Here is a 26,107-nt window from a genome sequence, read left to right on the forward strand (position 1 = left end):
AATAAATACATAGCCACACAATATACTTTATTGGCAGTAATATGGTATATAAAAATAATGTTCTGGCTACTTAGGCCATAATCCTTATGTGTGTTTAAATATTTTTATCTTCTTAAAGTTTAAGTGAAAAAAAACGTGTGTTGGGTGCGTCACGTCCGGTTTACACTACCGTTCAAAAGTTTGGGGTCACCCAAACAATTTTGTGGAATAGCCTTCATTTCTAAGAACAAGAATAGACTGTCGAGTTTCAGATGAAAGTTCTCTTTTTCTGGCCATTTTGAGCGTTTAATTGACCTCACAACTGTGATGCTCCAGAAACTCAATCTGCTCAAAGGAAGGTCAGTTTTGTAGCTTCTGTAACGAGCTAAACTGTTTTCAGATGTGTGAACATGATTGCACAAGGGTTTTCTAATCATCAATTAGCCTTCTGAGCCAATGAGCAAACACATTGTACCATTAGAACAATGGAGTGATAGTTTCTGGAAATGGGCCTCTATACACCTATGTAGATATTGCACCAAAAACCAGACATTTGCAGCTAGAACAGTCATTTACCACATTAGCAATGTGTACAGTGTATTTCTTTAAAGTCATTGAAAAGTACAGTGCTTTTCCTTAAAAAATAAGGACATTTCAATGTGACCCCAAACTTTTGAACGGTAGTGTATGTGACGTCAACCAGATTAATTTCCTGTCGTCATAATCCTTCCAAATATCGATTGAACTCTCTAAGAGAGCACAGCTTTTAGAATTAATGTGCACAACTGAATATCTCAGTTGCTCAAACAGTAATGTATTATATAATTTTATATTGGGGAATGTTTTTTTTTAATGGGTAAAAGGGGAAATGTCTTTTGTTTTCATGTTAGCATTTAAACTAGCTAGCGCAAGCTTGCTTCTCCAGTAAATGAGCAGTGTCAGTATCGGTCTGTGAGTTTGTTAACATGTTATCAATCACGGTTTTACGCAAATTTGTATTTGAAACGGTAATACTAACCATGGACTGTTTAACCGCGGTTTATCGTTACATCTCTTTTTCCACCTTTAATCTGACTCCTCTGATGAGTTTTAAACCAACTTTTCTTTTTTTAATATGTGACTTGAAGTAGTAGTTCTTTATAGTTCATATTGGAAACAGGTGGTACAATCAACAATACAAGCTATAATAAAATATATGTACCCGGTATGTGGTTTTTCCAACATTCTGGAAATACCTTAATCCATATTTAATGAACATAGAATAATCTGACTCACCTTAGGGTCGGCAAGAGCGTTGATAACGTTCCCCAGTGCGAGGAGTGAACGGTTGATGTTTGCACCCTCTCGAAAGCGTTGCCCTTTGGTGTTGGTGGCACTAGCTCTTTCTGAGCCTGCCAGATCAATTAGGCTCATTTTTGCCACACACACGTTGCGATTGAGACTTGCCGTTTTGTCCTGCTGTCGCAAATATATCTGGAGAAAAATAAAGTACTCATAAGGTCATCAAGACACCAACAATCCTTCTGTTGTAGTTATAAAAATAAATGTGTGGTATTTAAGAATAAAGTTAAAAGATTACTTCTATATTATTAGATTATAGGGCTGCACCTGTTGATTATTTCTGTAATTGAGTAATCTTTCGATTAGTTTGTTTGATTAATCGGCTAATCAGATAAAACACACTTTATAGCCTTACTGTGTATTCTAAAGAATACACATCCTTTTTTGAGTCATTCATTTTTCGGCACATCATCAACATTGAGACTGCACTTTTAACATTATTGAATATTAAAAAGATAAAAAATAAACGTCTTCACTGTTTGCCGCCACACAGAGCATGACACCCACACACTACCACTCTCAGGTGCGCTCTGTTACAATGGCTATGCGAAAACTATGTTTACCTTTTTAAAGTTCTGGGAACTGCATGTGGTCTGGATTTGGTTAGTTAGGCCATTTGTACATGAACACGGATACTTTATAAACGCATACTTATCTCTGTGTTTAGGCTTCTTATCCTTTTGTCCTTCAAAATACACACTTTGTTAGAATAATTATGTATACATTATCACACTAACTTTAGTATGCTTAAAGTCCGTTGCTTTAGTTATTAGCTATTGTGCTCAAGATAGACTTTTCTAATCTATGCAAGGACAAAACTTCTTGTCTGAGGGGTGGCCTCAACCACAGATGTTATCTTTGTTTTAGCCCGCTAACAGCCAAGGACTTCAAGGACCTTAACGAAGATAAGATGACAGCACGCAGACGAAGCAGAGACTTCTAGGACCTCAACAACGATAAGATGACAACACGCAGACGAAGCGGGGACAAGGCGAAATCACAAGGCCCCCAGCACATTCCGTCACGTACTGTGCGTCTTGGACCTGCTTTGCATAATATATGTGACCACTCCTTTTAGAGGCGGCCTCAGTGATGTTGACTATGGAACTCTGAATAAAAAGAGGGACACGGGAGCTGAACCTTAGAGCGTAGGGCGAGACTGTGACTAAGTGTGCAGCTCCATGTGTTCTCCTCATGAGCTAAATTGAACCCTGTCTCTGCATGATTCCTTGCTTCTTGTCTGATTAATAGATGTCATCAGTGTTTGAACCTGACACACTTTCGCAAACTCTTAAGCATATGCGTGTACACAACATAAACAGAGACTTTTACTCATCTCAAGACGTCACAGTTGTGCATTCATTTTTAAAGCTCAATATATAGTACACAACACTGCCTTGGGGGCTTAAAAAACACACTAAGATGACTTACTGTATGTTTGAACGTAAACATGCTGTTATTTTCACTCTACATTATTGAAAATATGTAACAAAATTAGCTTTGAAAGATGCTGCGACACTCGCCAACTCCAGTGACAGCTGTTTTGGATACTATGGCTGTCGGACCTACAGCTGATGGCATAACTTTGACAAGCATGACTTTTTGCTTTGTGTCATAAGAAAGGTGCAACATTATCTAATGTTTTTAATAACAGATCATGAAGTTATTCACGAACGTGCGCACGTGACAAAAATAAACCCCCAAACAAACAAAAAACCGTGATATAACATTCCTCCTTGTTAGCGTGTATTAATGTTAAAGACAATATACACTTCATTGCACATGTATCACTATATTGCTGATTAAATGTGTTATAATTCCACAAGAGTTTTGCAGGTTTTGCCCTTCAGGCACTTAAACATTTAAGAGGTTTCTTTGGCTCCTTGTTACTGTGCGCTGATTTTAGAAATAATGTACACTTCACTGCACTTGTAATATATCACCTTACTGTTAATTAAATGTGTTATAATTCCGCGAGTGTTGGGTTTAAGCCGCACAGGTGCCTATGTGTGCTTTAGGCACTTTAAAAAAGATTCATAATGTTTTCCGGGCTCTGTGTGAGTGCAGGCTGGTTTTAAAAATAATGTACATTTAATTGTATGTTTAGTATACCAAAGTAAACATAGCAACAAAAGGTTTAATGCCACCAATTAGGCTTTTGCTGCTTTTCCAGGCTTCTGATTGGACAAAATGTGCATGACAGCAGCTGCATGTGTTTGCGTGTAAACAAAGAGTTTTAAAACTACTTGTGTGGATGGAGATCGTTTTAACCCCAGATATGTGGACATGGCCTTACACTCAAAAATAATATAAGTCTAAACTTTATTTGAAGCAAATTAATCGATAAATCATTGCAGCCCTAATAGATTATATTTGACTTTTTGAAATATTATAATGAAAATTAGCATTTAGTTTGTTCAAATGGGACTGAAGTGAAATACCTGGAACACAGCATGGGACCGGGAAGATGTGGCATTCATATCAGTAGGGTGTTGTGTCCTGTTTTGATTGCCAGAATCCAACGCCTCGAGGATGTGCTCTGCAGACTTTGGCTATTTCAAGGGAAAATACATAATCCATTTAGCCTGTCTAACATATAGAGAATATTTTGCCAGTTTACAGATTAAATTGTTATTTATATAAAATATATGAATTCTGAGGTGACAGTGTGGCGACTAACCTGGTGCAGCGTGAGGCCCTGAATCACCACACCTTTGACACAGTCCTCTCTTACTGCAAGAGGACCTGCATTAGCCAACAGGTCCCTGATTTGTTCATTATAAACCTGCAGTAAAACACAACAACACTTATGTAAAGATTGCAATAGATGATGTATGGCTTGAATATTGGGCAGCATTTCCAGCAGACTAGACTGGAACTAAACAATAACCAAGGGAACACTGTACATTCATTTAATTTCCAATTACTTGCCCACTCATTGAGGAATTTAAACAAATGCACATTTTGGTGCATGCTGCCACCAAATATCATTACAACAACTGTATATACAGCAGGTTTTTGCAAAACGATTAAAATGTTCACCTCAAGATATGAGACTGCAACAGCAAACTCCTTCTCCTCTTTGACATCATCCATGCGCTTGAAAAGCTCTTTCATCGTACGGTACATAACCCCTCGTTCTGTTTGTGTACCTAGCATGGTATGTGTTTTTCCTGATCCAGTGGCTCCATAAGCAAAAACTAAAACAAAAGGGAAAAGTGTAGATCATGCAGAGTGGAGGCCACAATAATGATATTGTGAGTATGCCATTATTCTTAACATGGAAAAAGTATAGTCGTCCCTTGCTACATCACAACATTGCAGTTTTAAATGTTTTTTAAGCATATTTTGAATAACAAAAATTAAGTGTCGAATTACTGTAAATTCTATTAATGTCATGTTAATGCATCGCTTCAGTAGTTGTGACTTCAAAATACAAGAGTCATCAGGCAACGTGCAGGTAAGAAAGAATCTTTTATTACTCATAAGTAGCAAAAGGAAGTGCAATTATAAGCCCCAGCAAATAAAAAAAAAAGAAAAAGGAATAGCTAGCAAAGCAACACAAACAGTCAGTAACAATTGTCAGTTCACAACACTATAGTATAAAGAAGCCTGTATGGCAACCACAAACAGGTGTGCTCAGGTTACCAATCTATGGAGCCAGGCAGGAAGTGGAACAGAAAATAAGAGCACTGAAAAGGAAACAACAGTAAACTAAGGAAGAGAATACTTAACTAAGGGACCAAGAATATTGTCAGACCTGCCATGACAGGTCTGACTGACTGGATAATGTTCAAATCCAGTCTGAAAACACTTGTATTCAATTGGGCATATGGCAACTGAAAGTATTTGATCTACAGTATTTGATTGATTTAACTTTAATTATGGTTGTTTTTCTGATTTTAATACGAAATGTGATTTTTCTATTTTTAATTTAGCCTTCTTTTTCTGTAAAGCACTTTGAATTGCCTTGTGTACGAATTGTGCTCTATAAATAAGCTTGCCTTGCTTCCAACTAAATGATGACTATAACCTCAATTTGCCATACGACGACTGATTTCCTTGTTTTATAAAAAAGTACTCATAGCTTAATTTGGTGTGACAGACAAACAAATCTAATTTTAGAATGGCTTGAGAAAAACCAAACCTGTAGGACAAAGTTTCCAAAATGATAGAGTAGTTTCTTTAACTAACTACAAAAACAAAAACAACACAAAACAGTAAAATCATCTTTCAATCAAGTCTAATACTTCTGATAACAAATAATGTTGCTGTTGAATGTTGTAGGCAAAGTAGCAGATTTGACATCCAACTATTGTTCACCTACGTGACATCCAAAAACATGCAATTGTCTGAGACGTGTATTCGTTCAAAGATTAGTACGAGGCAAACTAAACAAAGCAGTGATTTCAAAGATACTCCAAAAAATAAAATACAACTGTTCAAAGTTGTTTGGACATTATAACTGATGATAAAATTGGTTTATTGGCTTAAAAAATGTGTATTAATAACAATATTACCTGTACAGTTGAATCCGTTCATGACACCATCCAGCACTCCTTTAGTGGTATTCTCAAATATATCATCTTGAGTAGAAGTCTCGCCAAAGACACGATCAAAAACAAACTTAAGGTCTTTGTTCGCCCTTTTGTTGAGGTTTCTGCTCCGAACTCTTTGTGACCCAAAACATGATATGTCCTCTTCTTTTGGATCAAATATGATCATGTGGTCATCGACAACTTGGACAACATTCCGAAATTTTTCACACCTCTCGCTGTCGTTGTTTGGCCTCACCCGAACGACCACCTTCACGTGGCTGCACACATCGCCTGCCATTGCGTTTTTCGCTGGTGACTAAACACAAAAGCAAATATTAGCAAAATGATGAAACACGTTTTTATTTGTTAGCTGCTAATTATTTAGGAAAGGAAAGGGCAGAGAGCAAGAAACGACAGAGGTTATGCATTTTAAAGACGAGACAGTGCTGTGCTAACAATTTAAGACTGTTTGTTTAAATCTCTGTTCTTTAGTGGCTGACGGAGGGAAAACCTGCAGCATTTCTCAGATGCTCGAAAGACAGAAATTATCCAAAACCAAAAAACACCTGAAATGCAACTGAAAAATGACTGGTAACACGATATTATGTAGTAAATGTAATACATTTTGTAATAACATTTTTTAACCTATTGTGTAATAAATTGAAGGTTCAGTTTTGTACAGCACTTTGTGTTTGCCATTTGCCTGTGCATGAAAAGTGCTATATAAATAAATAAAGTTAGCAAAATATGCAATACACTTTGAGGTATTCTGTACTAACGTGTTATATATCGTAAAAGTTATTACAAATACTTCCATTTTTATTGGAAGAAAATGTAGCCATTATGTAATACACCATTGAGATTGATGCCTTAAGGCCCAAGCTGTTTGTTTACATGCTTTTTTTTTAATTTCTCTTTGCTATTTGGGCTTTTTGGACCCGAATTAGAATAAAAACTAAAAATCATCTTTTTATATGATGTACTTAGTCCATAAGTACACAAAAGTGTACTTCATGTGTAGTGACATGCAACATTTTATTTTTACACTTTTTTTTTTCCAAATTCCATTGTATGTTATACTCTTCTGAAACCACCAGATAGCAGTATAAGTGTCCATATGTCAGGATAAGACCCCAATTCAGTAGTGTACACAATTTTGGAAATAAGAGCTAAAAAGTGCTGTCCACGCATGTGGCCACTAAGGCCTTTAGAGGTGTTAACTTAAAAAAAATAAAAATCTGAACAACATTAAGCATTATGTCTTTAGTGGTGTTTTTAGGTTTTCAATGTATTGAGTCCCCAGTGGGTCCCTGGAAACTTTGTTGGGTCCACAATAAACCATTTAAAAAAAAACTGTTTTGATCCTTCTCTTAAATTGTAGCATTAAACTCATTTGATAATGGAATGATGATATATGGTATTGGTTATAACTAACATATGCTTTCATTTATGTTCTGAAATTAAACATTTTCACAGAAGCCATTTTAGCATAACACAATTGGAACCACCAATCAAAGTATTTTTCATCATATTATTGTTCATCATATATTGTTAAATTTCTTTACAGCGCGTCCCCTAAAAGCACCGAGCAAATGAAACGTGGATATATTTATTATGCCTTTTGTATCTGTAATTGTTTAAATGAAATCCATGGTGACTGGCTCGTTGTTTTGTTAGAGGCTTAAACTAGTTACTATGTACAGGTGATGACGTCTGTGCTGAGCAGATGCACAGAGGGTTGAAACAGCTATTGTCTGGTCTGCTGACAAAGTTTTTTTTTGCTAGTTAGTAGTGCTGCAACTAACGACTATTTTGATAGTCATCAACTATCTTAAAGATTAGTCGACAAATCGGATTATGAAGCATATTCATTGGCTCTAAAGAGATATTTTTATGCATGTATGAACAATAATGATGATTACTTCATTCAGAAAGATTTATACTACTATATACTGTAACAGTGCTGCTCATTAAGCTGTTACAATAATAACTGGATTCAGCTTTTGTCCATTTAAAAGTAAGTACTGGACAAATGCTGATAAAAACTACAAATCAATTTTTCAAAATAGCACTATTAACAAAATGCAACCAAACTCTTTTCTCAAAAAAGAAAATATCTTTTTGTGATGATGATGATGTGATGTTTAAAAAAATGCCACAGGTTTATGGACGGTACATTGACAGATCAGCGTTTCCCCTGAATTGTCAAGATACCTGTGGTGCACCACCACAGGTATCTTGACAATCTGGTGGTTTCAGAAGAGTATAACATACAATGGAATTTGGAAAAAAAAGTGTAAAAATAAAATGCGTTTTGTTAATAGTGCTATTTTGAAAAATTGATTTGTAGATTTTTATCAGCATTTGTCCAGTTAATTAAGGGGAAACCCTGAGGGTATCCCAATAACTTTGAATGTTCCAATCTCTTTCTAGCTTTACCAGACTGATAAACTTAAGTTGGCGGTAGGGCTGGGCAATTATAGTGTTGTTAATTACAGTTTGATTGCGATGATCAGCTGTTACCATAATTACTTCGATCAAACATGGTGGGGAAATGTCTGTTAGAAGATACCTAGTAAACAGAAGGGAAGCAATGGTGCTCTGTGAAATCCTGCACGCAACACGCCACCTTTATTGACTGCTGTCCTATGCGTGTCTGTTAATATGTGTTTGTGCGCATGTCGTGTAAAATTTCTGTTTTTGAGGTGATATACAGTATATATATGCAGTCGTGGTCAAAAGTTTACATACACTTGTAAAGAACATAATGTCATGGCTGTCTTGAGATTCCAATAATTTCTACAATTCTTATTTTTTTGTGATAGAGTGATTGGAGCACATTCTTGTTTGTCACAAAAAAATGTTCATGAAGTTTGGTTCTTTTATTAATTTATTATGGGTCTACTGAAAATGTGACCAAATTTGCTGGGTCAAAAGTATACATACAGCAATGTTAATATTTGGTCACATGTCCCTTGGCAAGTTTCACTGGAATAGGGCGCTTTTGGTAGCCATCCACAAGCTTCTGGTTGAATTTTGGACCATTCCTCTTGACAAAATTGGTGCAGTTCAGCTAAATTTGTTGGTTTTCTGACATGGACTTGTTTCTTCAGCATTGTCCACACGTAATCCTCCTTTTTTATTGTCCCATTTAAAGCACCAGTTCCATTGGCAGCAAAACAGGCCCATAGCATAATACTAATAATCACCATGCTTGACGGTAGGAATGGTGTTCCTGGGATTAAAGGCCCCATCTTTTTTTCTCCAAACATATTGCTGGGTATCTTGGCCGAACAGCTAAATTTTTGTTTCAACCGACATCACATGGACAAAGATAAGACCTTCTGGAGGAAAGTTCTGTGGTCAGATGAAACAAAAAATTAGCTGTTTGGCCACAATACCCAGCAATATGTTTGGAGGAGAAAAGGTGAGGCCTTTAATCCCAGGAACGCCATCCTACCATCAAGCATGGTGGTGGTAGTATTATGCTATGGGCATGTTTTGCTGCCAATGGAACTGGTGCTTTACAGAGAGTAAGTGGGACAATGAAAAAGGAGGATTACCTCCAAATTCTTCAGGACAACCTAAAATCATCAGCCCGGAGGTTGGGTCTTGGGCGCAGTTGGGTGTTCCAACAGGACAATGACCCCAAACACATGTCAAAAGTGGTAAAGGAATTGCTAAATCAAGCTACAATTAAGATTTTAGAATGGCCTTCCCAAAGTCCTGACTAAAACGTGTGGCCAATGCTGAAGAAACAAATCCATGTCAGAAAACCAACAAATTTAGCTGAACTGCACCAATTTTGTCAACAGGAGTGGTCCAAAACTCATCCAGAAGCTTGTGGATGGCTACCAAAAGCGCCTTATTGCAGTGAAACTTGCCAAGGGACATGTAACCAAATATTAACATTGCTGTATGTATACTTTTGACCCAGCAGATTTGGTCACATTTTCAGTAGACCCATAATAATTTCATAAAAGAACCAAACTTCATGAATGTTTTTGTGACCAACAAGTATATGCTCCAATCACTCTATCACAAAAAAATAAGAGTTGTAGAAATTATTGGAAACTCAAGACAGCCATGACATTATGTTCTTTACAAGTGTATGTAAACTTTTGACGACGACTCTATGCAGACTTCACCGTTTCTCTTTACACTCCATGCAGAGAATCCACTATGCCACAGCAAGACAACCAATCTTTGTAGTTGATACTGTTACGTGATTAGCTGTTAGCATGTCCCTCCCGTTGCTCAGTGACACTTCCTGTTTCCTGGGTTCCCAGAGCTCGAGTGACTTCATGCAACAAATCTTGCTTCATAATTTCTGTTTTCTTCCGACCAAAACATATACATACACTACCGTTCAAAAGTTTGGGGTCACATTGAAATGTCCTTATTTTTGAAGGAAAAGCACTGTACTTTTCAATGAAGATAACTCTAATCTAGTCTTAACTTTAAAGAAATACACTCTATACATTGCTAATGTGGTAAATGACTATTTTAGCTGCAAATGTCTGGTTTTTGGTGCAATATCTACATAGGTGTATAGAGGCCCATTTCCAGCAACTACCACTCCAGTGTTCTAATGGTACAATGTGTTTGCTCATTGGCCCAGAAGGCTAATTGATGATTAGAAAACCCTTGTGCAATCATGTTTACACATCTGAAAACAGTTTAGCTCGTTACAGAAGCTACAAAACTGGGGCCGTACTTATCAAGCTTCTTAGAGTGCCATTTTACACTTAAGTCCTGAAAATTTGCGAAATTTAGTCCTACTCTCAAACTTAAGAATAAAAGCTTTTTATCAACGTTCTTAAGTCTAAGAATCACTCCTACTCTCCACGATATTTAAGAGACCTTCAGAGGTGTCTTAAGTGGTTAGGAGTTGCCAGCAGGGGATGGCACTGAGGCGAGAGGGACGTGCGCGAACGTTCATCTTTGTTTGATGACGAGCAGCTGATCAAACGGTATCGTTTAGACAGAGCAGGTATTATTTTGGTCACAGATTTAATAATTTTCCATTCCTTGTTGATTTCTGCATGTGGCTGCAGTGGGCTAGTATATATAGAGCCACCCACACCAGTTTCAAATTAGTTGCCTAATTAATGAATTGGAAAGAAAATGTTATGAGAGTAGCGTATGTGTGTTCCACACACATACGCTAGGTTACAGCATGTGAGGTGAGTGACGTCAGTGAGTGTGTGGGCGAGAGAAGAGAGGGAGCGGTATTGTGAGTGCGAGCGGGGACTAGTTTGTTTTGTGTTGGATTGGCTGTGTGCAAGCAATCAATAAAGCAAGATTTGCAACTAAAATTCCAGACAACCAGAGTAACACCGACTAATCATCTGACATCACATGGACAAAGATAAGACCTCCTGGTGGAAAGTTCTGTGGTCAGTGAAACAAAAATTTAGCTGTTTGGCCACAATACCCAGCAATATGTTTGGAGGAGAAAAGGTGAGGCCTTTATTTCCCAGGAACACCACTCCTACCGTCAAGCATGGTGGTGGTAGTATTATGCTCTGGGCCTGTTTTGTTGCCAATGGAACTGGTGCTTTACAGAGAGTAAATGGGACAATGAAAAAGGAGGATTACCTCCAAATTCTTCAGGACAACCTAAAATCATCAGCCCACAGGTTGGGTCTTGGGCGCAGTTGGGTGTTCCAACAGGACAATGACCCCTAACACAGGTCAAAAGTGGTAAAGGAATGGCTAAATCAGGCAAGAGTTAAGGTTTTAGAATGGCCTTCCCAAAGTCCTGACTCAAACGTGTGGACAATGCTGAAGAAATAAGTTAATGTCAGAAAACCAACACATTTAGCTGAACTGCACCAATTTTGTCAAAAGGAGTGGTCAAAAACTCATCCAGAAGCTTATGGATGGCTACCAAAAGCGCCTTATTGCAGTGAAACTTGCCAAGGGACATGGAACCAAAAATTAACATTGCTGTATGTATACTTTTGACCCAGCAGATTGGGTCACATTTTCAGTAGACCTATAATAAAAACATAAATTAAAAAAACTTCATGAATGTTTTTTGTGACCAACAAGTACCGTATTTTTCGGACTATAAGTCGCAGTTTTTTTCATAGTTTGGCCGGGGGTGCGACTTATACTCAGGAGCGACTTATGTGTGAAATTATTAACACATTACTGTAAAATATAAAATAATATTATTTAGCTCATTCACGTAAGAGACTAGACGTATAAGATTTCATCGGATTTAGCAACTAGGAGTGACAGATTGTTTGGTAAACGTATAGCATGTTCTATATGTTATAGTTATTTGAATGACTCTTACAATAATATGTTACGTTAACATACCAGGCACGTTCTCAGTTGGTTATTTATGCGTCATATAACGTACACTTATTCAGCCTGTTGCTCACTATTCTTTATTTATTTTAAATTGCCTTTCAAATGTCTATTCTTGGTGTTGGGTTTTATCAAATAAATTTCCCCCAAAAATGAGACTTATACTCCAGTGTGACTTATATATGTTTTTTTCCTTCTTTATTATGCATTTTCGGCAGGTGCGACTTATACTCCGGTGCGACTTATACTCCGAAAATTACGGTATGTGCTCCAATCACTCTATCACAAAAAAATAAGACTGGTAGAAATTATTGGAAACTCAAGACAGCAATGACATTATGTTCTTTACAAGTGTATGTAAACTTTTGACCACGACTGCATATATATATATATATATATATATATATATATATATATATATATATATATATATATATATATATATATATATATATATATATATATATATATATATATATATATATATATATATATATATATATATATATATATATATATATATATATATATATATATATCCAGGGTGTACGCCGCCTTCCGCCCATGTGCAGCTGAGATATGCTTCAGCAACCACCGCGACCCCGAACGGGACAAGCGGTAGAAAATGGATGGATATATATACACTGCTCAAAAAAATTAAAGGAACACTTTAAAAACACATCCGATTTCAATGGTGGAAAAAAAAAAGTGGGATATCTATACTGATATGGACAGTTTAATGTCTCAGGAACAAAAGGATACCACATTTTTTGATGGAAATAAAAGTTTTCAGCCTACAGAGGGCTCAGTCTATAGACACCCCAAAAATCAAAGTGAAAAAATGATGTGGCACGCTCGTCCATTTTGCCTAAATTCCATTTCTGCAACTCAAAATTATTTTCAATATCTTGTGTGGCCCCCACGTGCTTGTATGCATGCTTGACAACGGCGCAGCATGCTCCTAATGAGACCACGGATGGTGTCTTGTGGGATGTCCTACCAGATCTGTCTAAGGGCATCAGTGAGCTCCTGTAAAGTCTGAGGAGCAACCTGGCGGCGTCTGATGGAGCGAAACATTATGTCCCAGAAGTGTTCTATCGGGTTTAGATCAGGTGATCGTGAGGGCCATTCAATTGTGTCAATTCCTTCATCCTCCAGATACTGTCTGCACGCTTTTGCCACATGAGGCCGGGCATTGTCGTGGACCAGGAGGAACCCAGGACCTACTGCACCAGCGTAGGGTCTGACCATGGGTGCAAGGATTTCATCCCGATACCTAATGGCAGTCAGACTGCCGTTCTCTAGCCTGTAGAGGTCTGTTGGTCCCTCCATGGAAATGCCTGCCCAGACCATCACTGACCCACCACCGAACGGGTCATGCTGAATGATGTTGCAGGCAGCATAGCGCTCTCATTGGCTTCTCCAGACCCTTTCACGTCTATCACAGGTGCTCAGGGTAAACCTGCTCTCATCTGTGAAAAGCATAGGGCTCCAGTGGCGGACTTGCCAATTCTGGTGTTCTATGGCAAATGCTAATGGAGCTCCACGGTTCTGAGCAGTGAGCTCAGGGCACACTACAGGACGTCGTGCCCTGAGGCCACCCTCGTGAAGTCTGTTTCTGACTGTTTGGGCAGAGACATTCACACCAGTAGCCTGCTGGAGGTCATTCTGTAGGGCTCGGCCAGTGCTCAACCTGTTCCTCCTTGCACAAAGCAGCAGATATTGGTCCTGCTGCTGGGATGAGGACCGTCTACGGCCCTGTCCAGCTCTCCTAGAGTAACTGCCTGTCTCCTGGAATCTCCTCCATGCTCTGGAGATTGTACTGGGAGACACATCAAATCTTTTTGCAACAGCACGCATGGATGTGCCATCCTGGAGGAGTAGGACAATCTGTGCAACTTCAGGAGGGTTAAGAAATCACCTCATGCTCCCAGTCGTGATAATGACTCTAGCTAAAGCCAACACTTGTGGAAAAACAGTTAAAAAAGATCAAGAGGGAGGAACTTGAAATGGCCTCCACCTGCAAAACCAGTCCTGTTTTGGGGGTCATCTCGTTGTTGCCCCTCTAGTGCACCTGTTGTTAATTCCATCAACACCAATGCAGCTGAAACTGATTAACAACCCCCTCTGCCACGTACCTGACCAAAACCTTATCAGAAAAGTGCAATTGAATTCATGCCATACCCTGATAAAAAACTGTTCCTTTAATTTTTTTGAGCAGTGTATATGCATGGTTCAGCACAGCTTTTAAGCTGTCTGGATGCGAGGTTTACACAACGTACTATCTTACAGCCACACTAGCTGCAATCCTTTACACTGAGCAAAGTGGGCTGGCTCAGGGTGGAGGACGGAGTAAAACAACTTGCACTGAGCCTAGTCTATAAAATCCGCTACACCTCCCTGATACCAAAGTACATGTCAAACTACTTCCTTAACGTAAATGACCGCCATAACCACAACACCAGGGGGAGCTCCCCTAACCACGTTAAACCCAGATTCCGATCTAACAAAGGTCTTAACTCATACTCTTTCTATGCCACATCAATGTGGAATGCGCTCCCAACAGGTATAAAAGAAAGGGCATCTCTATCCTCCTTCAAAACCGCAATAAAAGTACACCTCCAGGCAGCTACAACCCTAAACTAACACCCTCCCTGGATTGTTAATAATCAAATGTAAACAATCAAATGCAGATACTTTTTCTTATGCCTTCTGATCTCTCTCTCTCTATGTCCACTACTTGCTGTACATATCCTACCAAGTCAGACCTACACTGTTCCAATATCCATTTTTCTGTTCTCAATTGTTGATGACTGATGATAACAACCAACCCTAACCCCCCCCCCTCCACACCCCGGGTTGTAAATAATTCAATGTGATTATCTTGTGTGATGACTGTATTATGATGATAGTATATATCTTATCTCCTCCACTGCCCCAGTCACCCACGGCGTCCCCCAAGGCTCAGTACTTGGCCCCCTACTCTTCACCATCTACCTCCTGCCCCTCGGTCAGATCCTCCGCCACCACGGCCTTCAATTTCACTGCTATGCCGACGACACACAACTATACCTTTCCACCACGACCATCACCCCAGCCACCCACTCCACCCTCACCACCTGCCTCACAGACATTAAAACCTGGATGCAAAAAAACTTTCTAAAACTCAACTGCAACAAATCTGAAATAATTATAATTGGTCCCGACTCCCTCACTCGCTCCACTCAGGACTTTTCATTAAACATTGACGGCTCCCTTGTCACTACCTCCACCCACATCCGCAATCTAGGTGTAATCTTCGACCCTACCCTCTCATTCCTCCCCCACGTAAACCACATCACCAAAACTGCATTCTTCCACCTCAGAAACATTGCCCGTCTCCGGCCCTCCCTCACACCCTCTGCTGCCGAAACCTTCATCCACGCCTTCATCTCATCCCGGTTAGACTATTGCAACAGCATCCTCTACGGCATCACTTCCAAAACCCTCAATAAACTGCAATATGTCCAGAACTCCGCTGCCTGCCTGCTCACCGGAACCCGCTCCAGAGAGCACATCACACCTGTCCTTCATGACCTCCACTGGCTGCCTGTCAAATACAGAATCCCCTTTAAAATACTCCTCACCACCTACAAGGCACTCCATAACCTGGCTCCACCCTACCTCTCTGACCTCCTCCAGCCACACGTCCCGTCCCCTCAGGTCTAGTGATGCTGGCCTCCTGGAGGTCCCCAAGACCAGGCGCCGAACCTGGGGCGACAGGGCCTTCTCCGCGGCTGCCCCCTCTCTCTGGAACGCTCTACCCAGGCACATCAGAGATGCCCCCTCCCTCCCTACCTTCAAAACCACCCTAAAAACTCACCTCTTCACATTAGCCTTTCCAAACAGACCCTGCCCTTGGTGTTTCTTTATTATTATTTTTTTCTTTTCTTAGTTTCTTTTCCTAATAAAGTTGTTTTAATCTCCCCCCCACACACATGTAAAGCGACTTTGGGTATTTAGAAAAGCGCTATATAAATCCCTGGTATTATTATTATTATTATTATTATATCTGATAGTATATATCTGTATCATGAATCAATTTAAGTGGACCCCGACTTAAACAAGTTGAAAAACGTATTCGGGTGTTACCATTTAGTGGTTAATTGTACGGAATATGTACTTCACTGTGCAACCTACTAACAAAAGTCTCAATCAATCAAGCATATGCAGCATTGTGTGCATATTTTTTTATAGATGCTACAGTGTATTATTTTTAATTCGGAGTCTTCCCTTTCTTTGTGATGGCGCCGTGCATAAGCTTGTTACATTTCTAATTTGCAGCATTGTATTTGCTTGAAGGCGTTCGTGTCTTTGGTCATTAGATGTGTGTTAGCCCCCGTCAGCCACCATACAAACTCCATCAGAGTGGTCAAATCAATCAACTGAAACTAGAGGCTTTAAAATGAAGTACTGAATATAGCAACAAAAACATCAACATGCTCACTGATGCTTACTAAAGCGCATCGTCTGTTTACAAACTAAATATGATCGTTTTGAACTTGGACGGTAAGCTAACACTAGCTAGCAACGACGTAGACGCTACCGACAATATGGTCACTTTTCGCCGTGAAAGACCAGGACTTACCTTTTATTAACACGGGCACACTTTCTTTCAAGAGGACAAGAGAAACCACGAAGCTTGCATTGCCAAAACAAAGAACAAGTAATCAAAGTCTTACGGGAAGCTAACGTTGAAAAGACACCACCGCCAATATTTTCAAAAACAAGCCTTCTTCCTCCACCGCTGCAGATTGGGTGTGAGTCTCTAGTCATTGGGCGGGGCTACGTGACGTCAGCACTCACGCTTCCTGGTGGGCGGAATCACGAGTTCGACTCTCACGGTACATAGCTTGACCTCCTGAGCGTGTTGCCACGCCGAATTGACACTTCGTTCCCGTTAGGTAGTAGTAAGTCTCATATATTATTCTATACCCACGGGTGTATTGGTTGTTGTACTGTCGAATGTGCTATATCACCCACTGTGGAGGCACAGCAAACATCAAACGTTAGCATGCTATGTTGAAGCTAAATTGGGATGTTGCCGGCCACTGTGGTGCACGTAGGGCTACTAAGTTGTACTCCTGCAAATCACACTCATTCTAATATGGATTGCAGAACATACCTGCTAATATGGCCCTTTTAGTGTTAACATACATGCAGTCTGACAAGACGCATTCCGTTTGAAAGTCAGTGCATTCATTTAAAGACATTGAAAGGGACAAGCGGTAGGAAAATGGATGGACCTAAATTGTTCATCATTCCCTGCACCTGCCCTATATGTATTTGTTGAACTGGAATCCTGCACCAGAAACACGCAGATTTCCAATTAGAGTTGGGCGATGTGGCTGAAAAGTGCATCACTACAGTACATACTTTTTTTTTTATATTGGTCGATGTCGATAAATATTGATATTTTTATGACCTGTGGAAAATATGGACCAGGAGAAGAACATATCAAATGTTAACATTTTTATTTCGACTATAACGTTCCTCTGATGATAATCTATTCAGCTATCATTGATTGATTGATTGCAACTTTTATTAGTAGATTGCACAGTGAAGTACATATTCCGTACAATTGACCACTAAATGGTAACACCCGAATAAGTTTTTCAACTTGTTTAAGTTGGGGTCCACTTAAATTGATTCATGATACAGATATATACTATCAAATATATACTAACATCATAATACAGTCATCGCACAAGATAATCATCAGAGTATATACATTGAATTATTTACATTATTTACAATCCGGGGTGTGGGATATGGAGAGGGGGCGGGGGTTAGGTTTGGTTGGTATCAACACTTCTGTCATCAACAATCAGCATCAACAATTGCATCATCAGAAAAATTGACATTGAAACAGCGTAGGTCTGTCTTGGTAGGATATGTAGAGCAACTAGTGGACATAGAGAGAGAGATATCAGAAAGCATAAGAAAAACATTTGATTATTAACAATCCGGGGAGGGTGATAGTTTAGGGTTGAAGTTGCCTGGAGGTGTACTTTTATTGCGGTTTTGAAGGAGGATAGAGATGCCCTTTCTTTTATACCTGTTGGGAGCGCATTCCACATTGATGTGGCATAGAAAGAGAATGAGTTAAGACCTTTGTTAGATCGGAATCTGGGTTTAACGTGGTTAGTGGAGCTCCCCCTGGTGTTGTGGTTATGGCGGTCATTTACGTTTAGGAAGTAGTTTGACATGTACTTCGGTATCAGGGAGGTGTAGCGGATTTTAGGGCAGGAAGGGAATGAAATGTCAACACAACCATGGAAAAAAATCAACAAATCAATGTAAACAAATTCCCAAAACCACACAGGTTTACTGCCAGGAAGTTATGTGGTCTTTGTAACATTTAATTTGTCCTGCTATTCTTATTTATGTATGGTGATCAATCTATTAATAAAATATTTTTTATAAAGCCCTTAATCTCAAATGTCTCAAAGGGCTGCGATGCTGAGATGAATTTATATTATGCATTAGTTATTTTTATATTAAGCAGTAGTTATATTAGTTAAATATTATTGGACCAAATTTTAGTTTGAAAGTACCACATTTGTTATATTTTGTTATTTATTTATACAGTCCTGCACCTTAGTTTCTACCTGTTGTTTTCCGTTCATCCAAATAGGGAACGGACGAGGGTTGAAAAGAAAAAATAAGTGCAAAGGACTATGGTCTGTTTGAAAAAATCCAAAAAACTGCTGATCATACTATTCCTGTTTTATTCACAATTTCTTAGCTCTCTGCAGCACCCATTTTTAGTTTCTTTTCCCACTCCGTGCAGAGAATCAACAGTGAGACAGCAACATGATAGTTGATTCTGTTACACGATTAGCTGCTGATCCCTTCCTTTGCCACTGACCCCTTCCTGTTTTGCTAAGACCGAGAGTGCCTTTGTTCATGCAACCATTCTTGCTTCATCCTTTCTGGTTGTATCTGACCCCCAAAAAATGGTATATCTCGAACAAATGTTTTTTATTGATATCGATTATGTGTCTGTTGTGATATATTGATATAATTTTATCGACCCAGCCTTATTTCTAATTAATGTATTTTTCCAGGAAACACCTAAATAACTTTTTTTTTTTTACCAACAGTTTTAGACGATTTTCGTGAAAAAGTATGTGATTTTATTGCCGATCCCAAATGCCGATACCTTCTGTTTGGCATTGTTTTTATTTTTAGCCCCGCGGCTGTCAAACAGTCAGCAGCTTATTGTTTGTCTCCATACACAGTGTGGAGCTGCTCCTTTAAGCCAATAACAATCACATCCATTACAGAAAATAAACTGCAATTATTTGTATTTTAAGAATAATGCGTTATCACTGGAGGATGAGGCTGAACCTATTACTCACAGAAAAAGAGAATAACAAACTTGTTTAAATATTGTGTTGATACTGTTGAAAGGCCAAAATCACTCACCATAAATACATCGAAAAAATTACAGTTAATACACATGATTGTATCTGTATTGGTATCGGCGGATTTCAGCCATGGATGATCGGAATCGGCTGCATAGAGCCCTGATTGGCTCCATCCATCAATCCATTTTCTACTGCTTGTCCCTCTCAGCACCTGGGGATAGGTTGATTGGCAAACTAAATTGGCCCTAGTGTGTGAATATGAGTGTGAATGTTGTCCGTCTATTTGTGTTGGCTTTGCGATGAGGTGGCGACTTGTCCAGGGTCTACCCCGCCTTCCGCCCGAGTGCAGCTGTGATAGGCTCCAGCATAGTTGGCAATACAGTATTGCGTCACGTAAAATACCAAAATGATTGAATACCCAACGCAAAATATAAAAAATGTCATTTTGTAGTTGTGTATTTTTGTGTATATTGGCCTCAGCTAATTAGTAAATGTTTGTGTCTGGAATATGCCAACCCTGCTCTGCTTGGTGGCTGGCATTGACTTCACATCTTGCACATGCTGCTGCTAGGCGTCAACCTTCAAAGGTAAAACTGTGGCGGTCTCACAAGTTAGAAATGTTACCCCAGCCAGAAGGATCAAAGCAAAGAAATGTCAGCCTGTCATGTAAAGATCAGTTAGCACTGTGATTATCATCTGTCGTTATTGTCTTTGTATTTGTCCAGGGTGTAGCTGTTAGCCATAATTTACAGTTCGATATGAATCTCAGTTTTTACGTTACAATTCGGTACAAAATACCAAACTACTCAGGTTAGCGTGGAGTACACTGGTAGCTTGATTTTGCATGTGACCCTGGGGAATATGCTTTTTCAGTATCATGCTTCAAACCCCGTTTAGAAAAAAAGGTGCATTAAGAAACGTGCACAATTTAGCCATTAATCTTGACTTTTGATTCTGATTCCTCATTTTGATAAAACAAAGAAAATCCACACAAATTGCTCTATTCATTTTCGTTTTGTATATAGTGCTCCTATTGAGTTAATGTTGCTGATCGATTTGTATTTATTGAATTTATTTATTATATTTTTCAGTTTGAAATGGTTTAAGTAGGCCATACAAATGTTATAGTTTAAAGCAGTGGGCCCCAACCTTTTTGTAACTGCGGACTGGTCAACGCTTGAAAATTTGTCCCACGGACTGCAGGGATACAAATAAAGAGAATTTATTTTAGTTGTTTTATTTTATTTATTTATTTTTTGTCATAAAAAAAATACAATCATGCGTGCTTACGGACTGTATCCCTGCAGACTGTATTGATCTATATTGATATATAATGTGGGAACCAGAAATATTAATAACAGAAAGAAACAACCCTTTTGTGCGAATGAGTGTGAATGAGTGTAAATAGGGGAGGGAGGTTTTTTGGGTTGGTGCACTAATTCTAAGCGTATCTTGTGTTTTTTATGTTGATTTAATTAAAAAAAAAAAAAAAAAATCTTTTTTTTTTATAAATTTCTTGTGCTGCCCGGTACCAATCGATCCACGGACCGGTACCGGGCCGCTGCCCGGTGGTTGGGGACCACTGGTTTAAAGGACACCTTTTTGTTATTATTTAATGCAAATTATTGCATTTTAAATGTTAATAACATTTTGTTTATGCTAAGTTATCTACATTTCTTTCTTTTTTATTTAATGTTAATTGAAATGCATGTCTGCGATGAGGTGGCGACTTGTCCAGGGTGTACCCCGCCTACCGCCCGAATGCAGCTGAGATAGGCTCCAGCGAACCCCGAAAAGGGACAAGATGGATGGATAAAATAAAATGTTACGCAGAGATATGCCTATAACAGTTATATAGACTAATTATACTATTTATAGTTGCAACAGAGGGCGGGTAGGAGTGAAATGATGGTCTTTCGAGGGGGGGCGTAGCAGAAAATAATTGAGAAACACTGCTTTAAAGTAATGCAACTGAAGTAAAAGTAAAAAGTAGTCATCCAAATAATTACTTGAGGAAGAGTAAAAATTTAGTGAATAAACTACTCAAGTACTGAGTAACTTCTGATGTATTTAGTAGCTATTTTTTAATGGTCTTTACAATACAATCTTAGTTGGTGTTGGTGTGTGTGTATGTGTGTGTTAAGTTAAGTTAAAGTTAAAGTACCAATGATTGTCACACACACACTAGGTGTGGCGAAATTATTCTCTGCATTTGACCCATCACCCTTGATCACCCCCTGGGAGGTGAGGGGAGCCGTGGGCAGCAGTGGTGGCCGCGCCCGGGAATCATTTTTGGTGATTTTAACCCCCAATTCCAACCCTTGATGCTGAGTGCCAAGCAGGGAGGTAATGTGTGCATGTGTGTGTGTGTGTGTGTGTGTGTGTGTGTGTGTGTGTGTGTGTGTGTGTGTGTGTGCACAGAGACCCTATTACAGTATGTACGGAAAAAAAAGCACCTTTGGCATTCATGTATTACATTATAACAATTAGGGATGTCCGATAATGGCTTTTTTGCCGATATTCCGATATTGTCCAACTCTTAATTACCGATACCGATATCAACCGATACCGATATATACAGTCGTGGAATTAACACTTTATTATGCCTAATTTGGACAACCAGGTATGGTGAAGATAAGGTCCTTTTTTTAAAAATTAATAAAATAAGATAAATAAATTAAAAACATTTTCTTGAATAGAAAATAAAGTAAAACAATACAAAAACAGTTACATAGAAACTAGTAATTAATGAAAATTAGTAAAATTAACTGTTAAAGGTTAATACTATTAGTGGACCAGCAGCACGCACAATCATGTGTGCTTACGGACTGTATCCCTTGCAGACTGTATTGATCTATATTGATATATAATGTAGGAACCAGAATATTAATAACAGAAAGAAACAACCATTTTGTGTGAATGAGTGTAAATGGGGGAGGGAGGTTTTTTGGGTTGGTGCACTAATAGTAAGTGTATCTTGTGTTTTTATGTTGATTTAATAGAAAAAATAAAAAACGATACCGATAAAAAAAAAATCAGATACAGATAATTTCCGATATTACATTTTAAAGCATTTATCGGCCGATAATATCGGCAGGCCGATATTATCGGACATCTCTAATAACAATGCATATGCGCAGCTAAAACATAAAAAAACCCATCTACAATTTACCACATGTTTTTTGTAGTTGGACGTGGACTTTGTGTAGGCTGAAATGTGAACATTTCTACTGACACAGATGACAGTGCCTGATATAGTTGTACCCCTTGAAGTTTTTAAAGTAAACATTGACATCGCCTCGTCTGACGTCATGTCACTTTGTACAGCGTGTAGCGGTCATGTGACTGCCAGGCTCCCTTTGATTGGTGAAATGGAGTCAAACATCACGAGTGCTCACATTGCATTGGTGAAATAGAGTTATGTGACAGTGCCCGCTGGGAGAAGTGTCTCTGACGAGCCAAAACAATGTATTTGCAAGTTGTAATTAATAGATTAGAAGTAATTATAATGATGATATAAATGAATGTAGCGTTCATAATGTGCTGTTCTTCCTTCCTGCGGGAAGGTGACCAGCAACTCGAGGGTTGCAGGTTCGATCCCCGCTTCCGCCATTCTAGTCACCGCTGTTGTGTTCTTGGGCAAGACACTTTACCCACCTTCTCCCAGTGCCACCCACACTGGTTTAAATGTAACTTAGATATGTAAAGTGCTTTGAGTCACTAGAGAAAAGCGCTATATAAATATAATTCACTTCACTTCACTTCAGGATGGTTACAGATATGGCTGATGAGGCCAATTCGTGCCCTGAAGATTATTTTATAGTAGGGCTAAGAGAGTCCAGCAGCAGGGATGGCTATCTCCATATGGCTATCTAGTCCAGTAGAAACCTCAAACTTGCCATGAATAAACTATTGCATAAACAGCGACCAAACAGTACTCTTTTCTTCTCCACAGGTCAAATTAAGCCTGATGATTTTCCATATTTCTGCTCGCTCCAGCCGACTGTTCCAGAAACAAACTTTGGCTGTGCGGAAATTATGGAATTCAAATTTCTACTCTCAGACGGCCCTGTGTGTCTTCTCTGGCCCTGGTGCTTCGTGCAAATCACATGAACGGGTATCAGTTTCCACTGAAAAACTTCCTCATGTGCCTGTCATGCTGAAAGAGGTGCTTCATTACTTGGACATTAAACCAGGCCAGGTAAGTTGATTTTATCCTTTCTTGTGATAAAATGTATTCCAAATAAGAACCCAGCCATAGACTGAAGAATAAATAATGAGACGTGTGTAGCAATTGCTAAGAACAATGAAGGTATTGTGTAATATGTTTGAAATACTTCACACAGATGTCATTATATTGCATTTACATAATTTTGCTACACAAGCACAAAATGCATGTCCAGCAATACACGATTTTCCCCAGCTGATTTTTTGCAGCTTAAAATGTCTGATTTTGTAGCAGCTTTTTCACAATGTTGCGGCAAAAGTTGGAAATTTTAAAAGTTTGTTTTCAGTGCATTGCATGGCGTCTAGAGATGGGGTACCCCTTAGATTTGAATTGATACGGCACCAATTAGGTATAATTGCTGCCAATTTCGGTACCAATCATCTATGTGTGAGATTGACTGATACCAATACCAGTACTGATCACATGTATTAACTAGAGATGTCCGATAATGGCTTATTTGCCGATATCCGATATTCCGATATTGTCCAACTCTTGATTACTGATTCCGATATCAACCGATACCGATATATACAGTCGTGGAATTAACACATTATTATGCCTAATTTTGTTGTGATGCCCCGCTGGATGCATTAAACAATGTAACAAGGTTTTCCAAAATAAATCAACTCAAGTTATGGAAAAAAAATGCCAACATGGCACTGCCATATTTATTATTGAAGTCACAAAGTGCATTCTTTTTTTTAACATGCCTCAAAACAGCAGCTTGGAATTTTGGAGAGCATGAGGAAGTTGAGGTGGGCGGGGTTGAGGTGGGGGGGAGGTATGGGGTAGCGGGGGGTGTATATTGTAGCGTCCCGGAAGAGTTAGTGCTGCAGGGGGTTCTGGGTATTTGTTCTGTTGTGTTTATGTTGTGTTACAGTGTGGATGTTCTCCCGAAATGTGTTTGTCATTCTTGTTTGGTGTGGGTTCACAGTGTGGCGCATATTTGTAACAGTGTTAAAGTTGTTTATACGGCAACCCTCAGTGTAATGGTAAATGGTAAATGGGTTATACTTGTATAGCACTTTTCTACCTTCAAGGTACTCAAAGCGCTTTGACACTATTTCCACATTCACCCATTCACACACATATTCACACACACATTCATACACTGATGGCAGGAGATGCCATGCAAGGCCCTAACCACGACCCATCAGGAGCAAGGGTGAAGTGTCTTGGTCAAGGACACAACGGACGTGACGAGGTTGGTAGAAGGTGGGGATTGAACCAAGAACCCTTAGGTTGCTGGCACGGCCACTCTCCCAACTGCGCCACACCGTCCGTGTGGCGCAGTTGGCAGTTAGTCCGCCATACAGGTCACAGTGTGACCTGTATGGCTGTTGACCAAGTATGCTAGCATTCACTTGTGTGTATGAAAAGCCGTAGATATTATGTGATTGGGCCGGCACGCAAATGCAGTGCCTATAAGGTTTATTGGTGCTCTGTACTTCTCCCTACATCCGTGTACCACTCTGTACAGCGGCGTTTTAAAAAGTCATACATTTTACTTTTTGAAACCGATACCAATAATTTCCGATATTACATTTTAAAGCATTTATCGGCCGATAATATCGGACATTTCTAGTATTAACTTTACATTTTTCACTCTAAATAGAGTGAATGCTATGGACAGTTTAACAATATCAGCGCTATATTTGAACTAGTTCCTCTTTTTCTTTTATTAATGTTTTTCAAACTGTTAAGTGCACTTAAAATCCTTTCATTTTCTCTAAAATCACAGTACGCCTTATAAACTGGTCCACCTGTGGTACGTAGTAAGTCTGGCTGCGCGCACCGACCTCAGAGCAATTTTATTTGGTACATGGTACGATGTTAAGTGTGACCAGTGCGTGTGGACTGCAAGTCGACGCCTGTTAATAAATAATGCTAGCAATTGCCCGCAAACAAACCAACACCAAAACTTTGATGTTTCATTGAGAATATAGACCATTACACACGGTGCTCAAAAATCTGTCAAAATGTTTTAGTACGACTTTGGTAAGTTACAAAGCTGCACCACTTGATGGAACGCGGAGCGGCTACCGTAGTCAGATATACTGTGCTTCAACATACGGGTCTTATTATGGTGTGTGTATAAGGACCCCAAAATGCCACCTATAGGAGATATATTATCTGGCGTTTTGTTTCGTGATATTATATATTTCTTACCTATTGGTTCCTGCTGATGTGTATTTGAGATTTGAAATCTGTATAAATCCCAAAAATTTGCGCGCATCCGCCATTGTAGTCCGCCCCGAAAACCATAGTGAATAAGCTCTTTTTTTCTT

At 39.1% G+C, this 26,107-nt stretch overlaps 2 protein-coding genes across 6 annotated transcripts in view; one reads left to right on the plus strand and one right to left on the minus strand.

The window, feature by feature from the left end:
• The window catches only part of kif18a (kinesin family member 18A), a 55,346-nt gene extending 38,325 nt beyond the window's left edge, over positions 1-17,021 (minus strand). Inside the window, exons 1-6 of one of the 3 annotated variants that reach the window (XM_062030785.1) lie at positions 16,901-17,021; positions 5,841-6,174; positions 4,363-4,520; positions 4,001-4,105; positions 3,762-3,872; positions 1,255-1,452 (exon numbers count right to left, since the gene is read on the minus strand). In XM_062030785.1, the coding sequence (XP_061886769.1) occupies positions 1,255-1,452; positions 3,762-3,872; positions 4,001-4,105; positions 4,363-4,520; positions 5,841-6,156 (888 nt within the window). In that variant the 5' untranslated portion in view covers positions 6,157-6,174; positions 16,901-17,021. Of the gene's footprint in view, positions 1-1,254; positions 1,453-3,761; positions 3,873-4,000; positions 4,106-4,362; positions 4,521-5,840; positions 6,175-16,806 lie in introns of all 3 variants that reach the window. The other 2 variants (XM_062030776.1, XM_062030794.1) reach the window with 2 other exon arrangements.
• The window catches only part of mettl15 (methyltransferase 15, mitochondrial 12S rRNA N4-cytidine), a 230,386-nt gene continuing 221,243 nt past the window's right edge, over positions 16,965-26,107 (plus strand). Inside the window, exons 1-2 of one of the 3 annotated variants that reach the window (XM_062030809.1) lie at positions 16,965-17,122; positions 23,547-23,792. In XM_062030809.1, the coding sequence (XP_061886793.1) occupies positions 23,562-23,792 (231 nt within the window). In that variant the 5' untranslated portion in view covers positions 16,965-17,122; positions 23,547-23,561. Of the gene's footprint in view, positions 17,129-23,546; positions 23,793-26,107 lie in introns of all 3 variants that reach the window. The other 2 variants (XM_062030828.1, XM_062030818.1) reach the window with 2 other exon arrangements.

Source organism: Entelurus aequoreus, linkage group LG02, assembly GCF_033978785.1.
Source record: "Entelurus aequoreus isolate RoL-2023_Sb linkage group LG02, RoL_Eaeq_v1.1, whole genome shotgun sequence".
Taxonomy (NCBI): Eukaryota; Metazoa; Chordata; class Actinopteri; order Syngnathiformes; family Syngnathidae; genus Entelurus; species Entelurus aequoreus.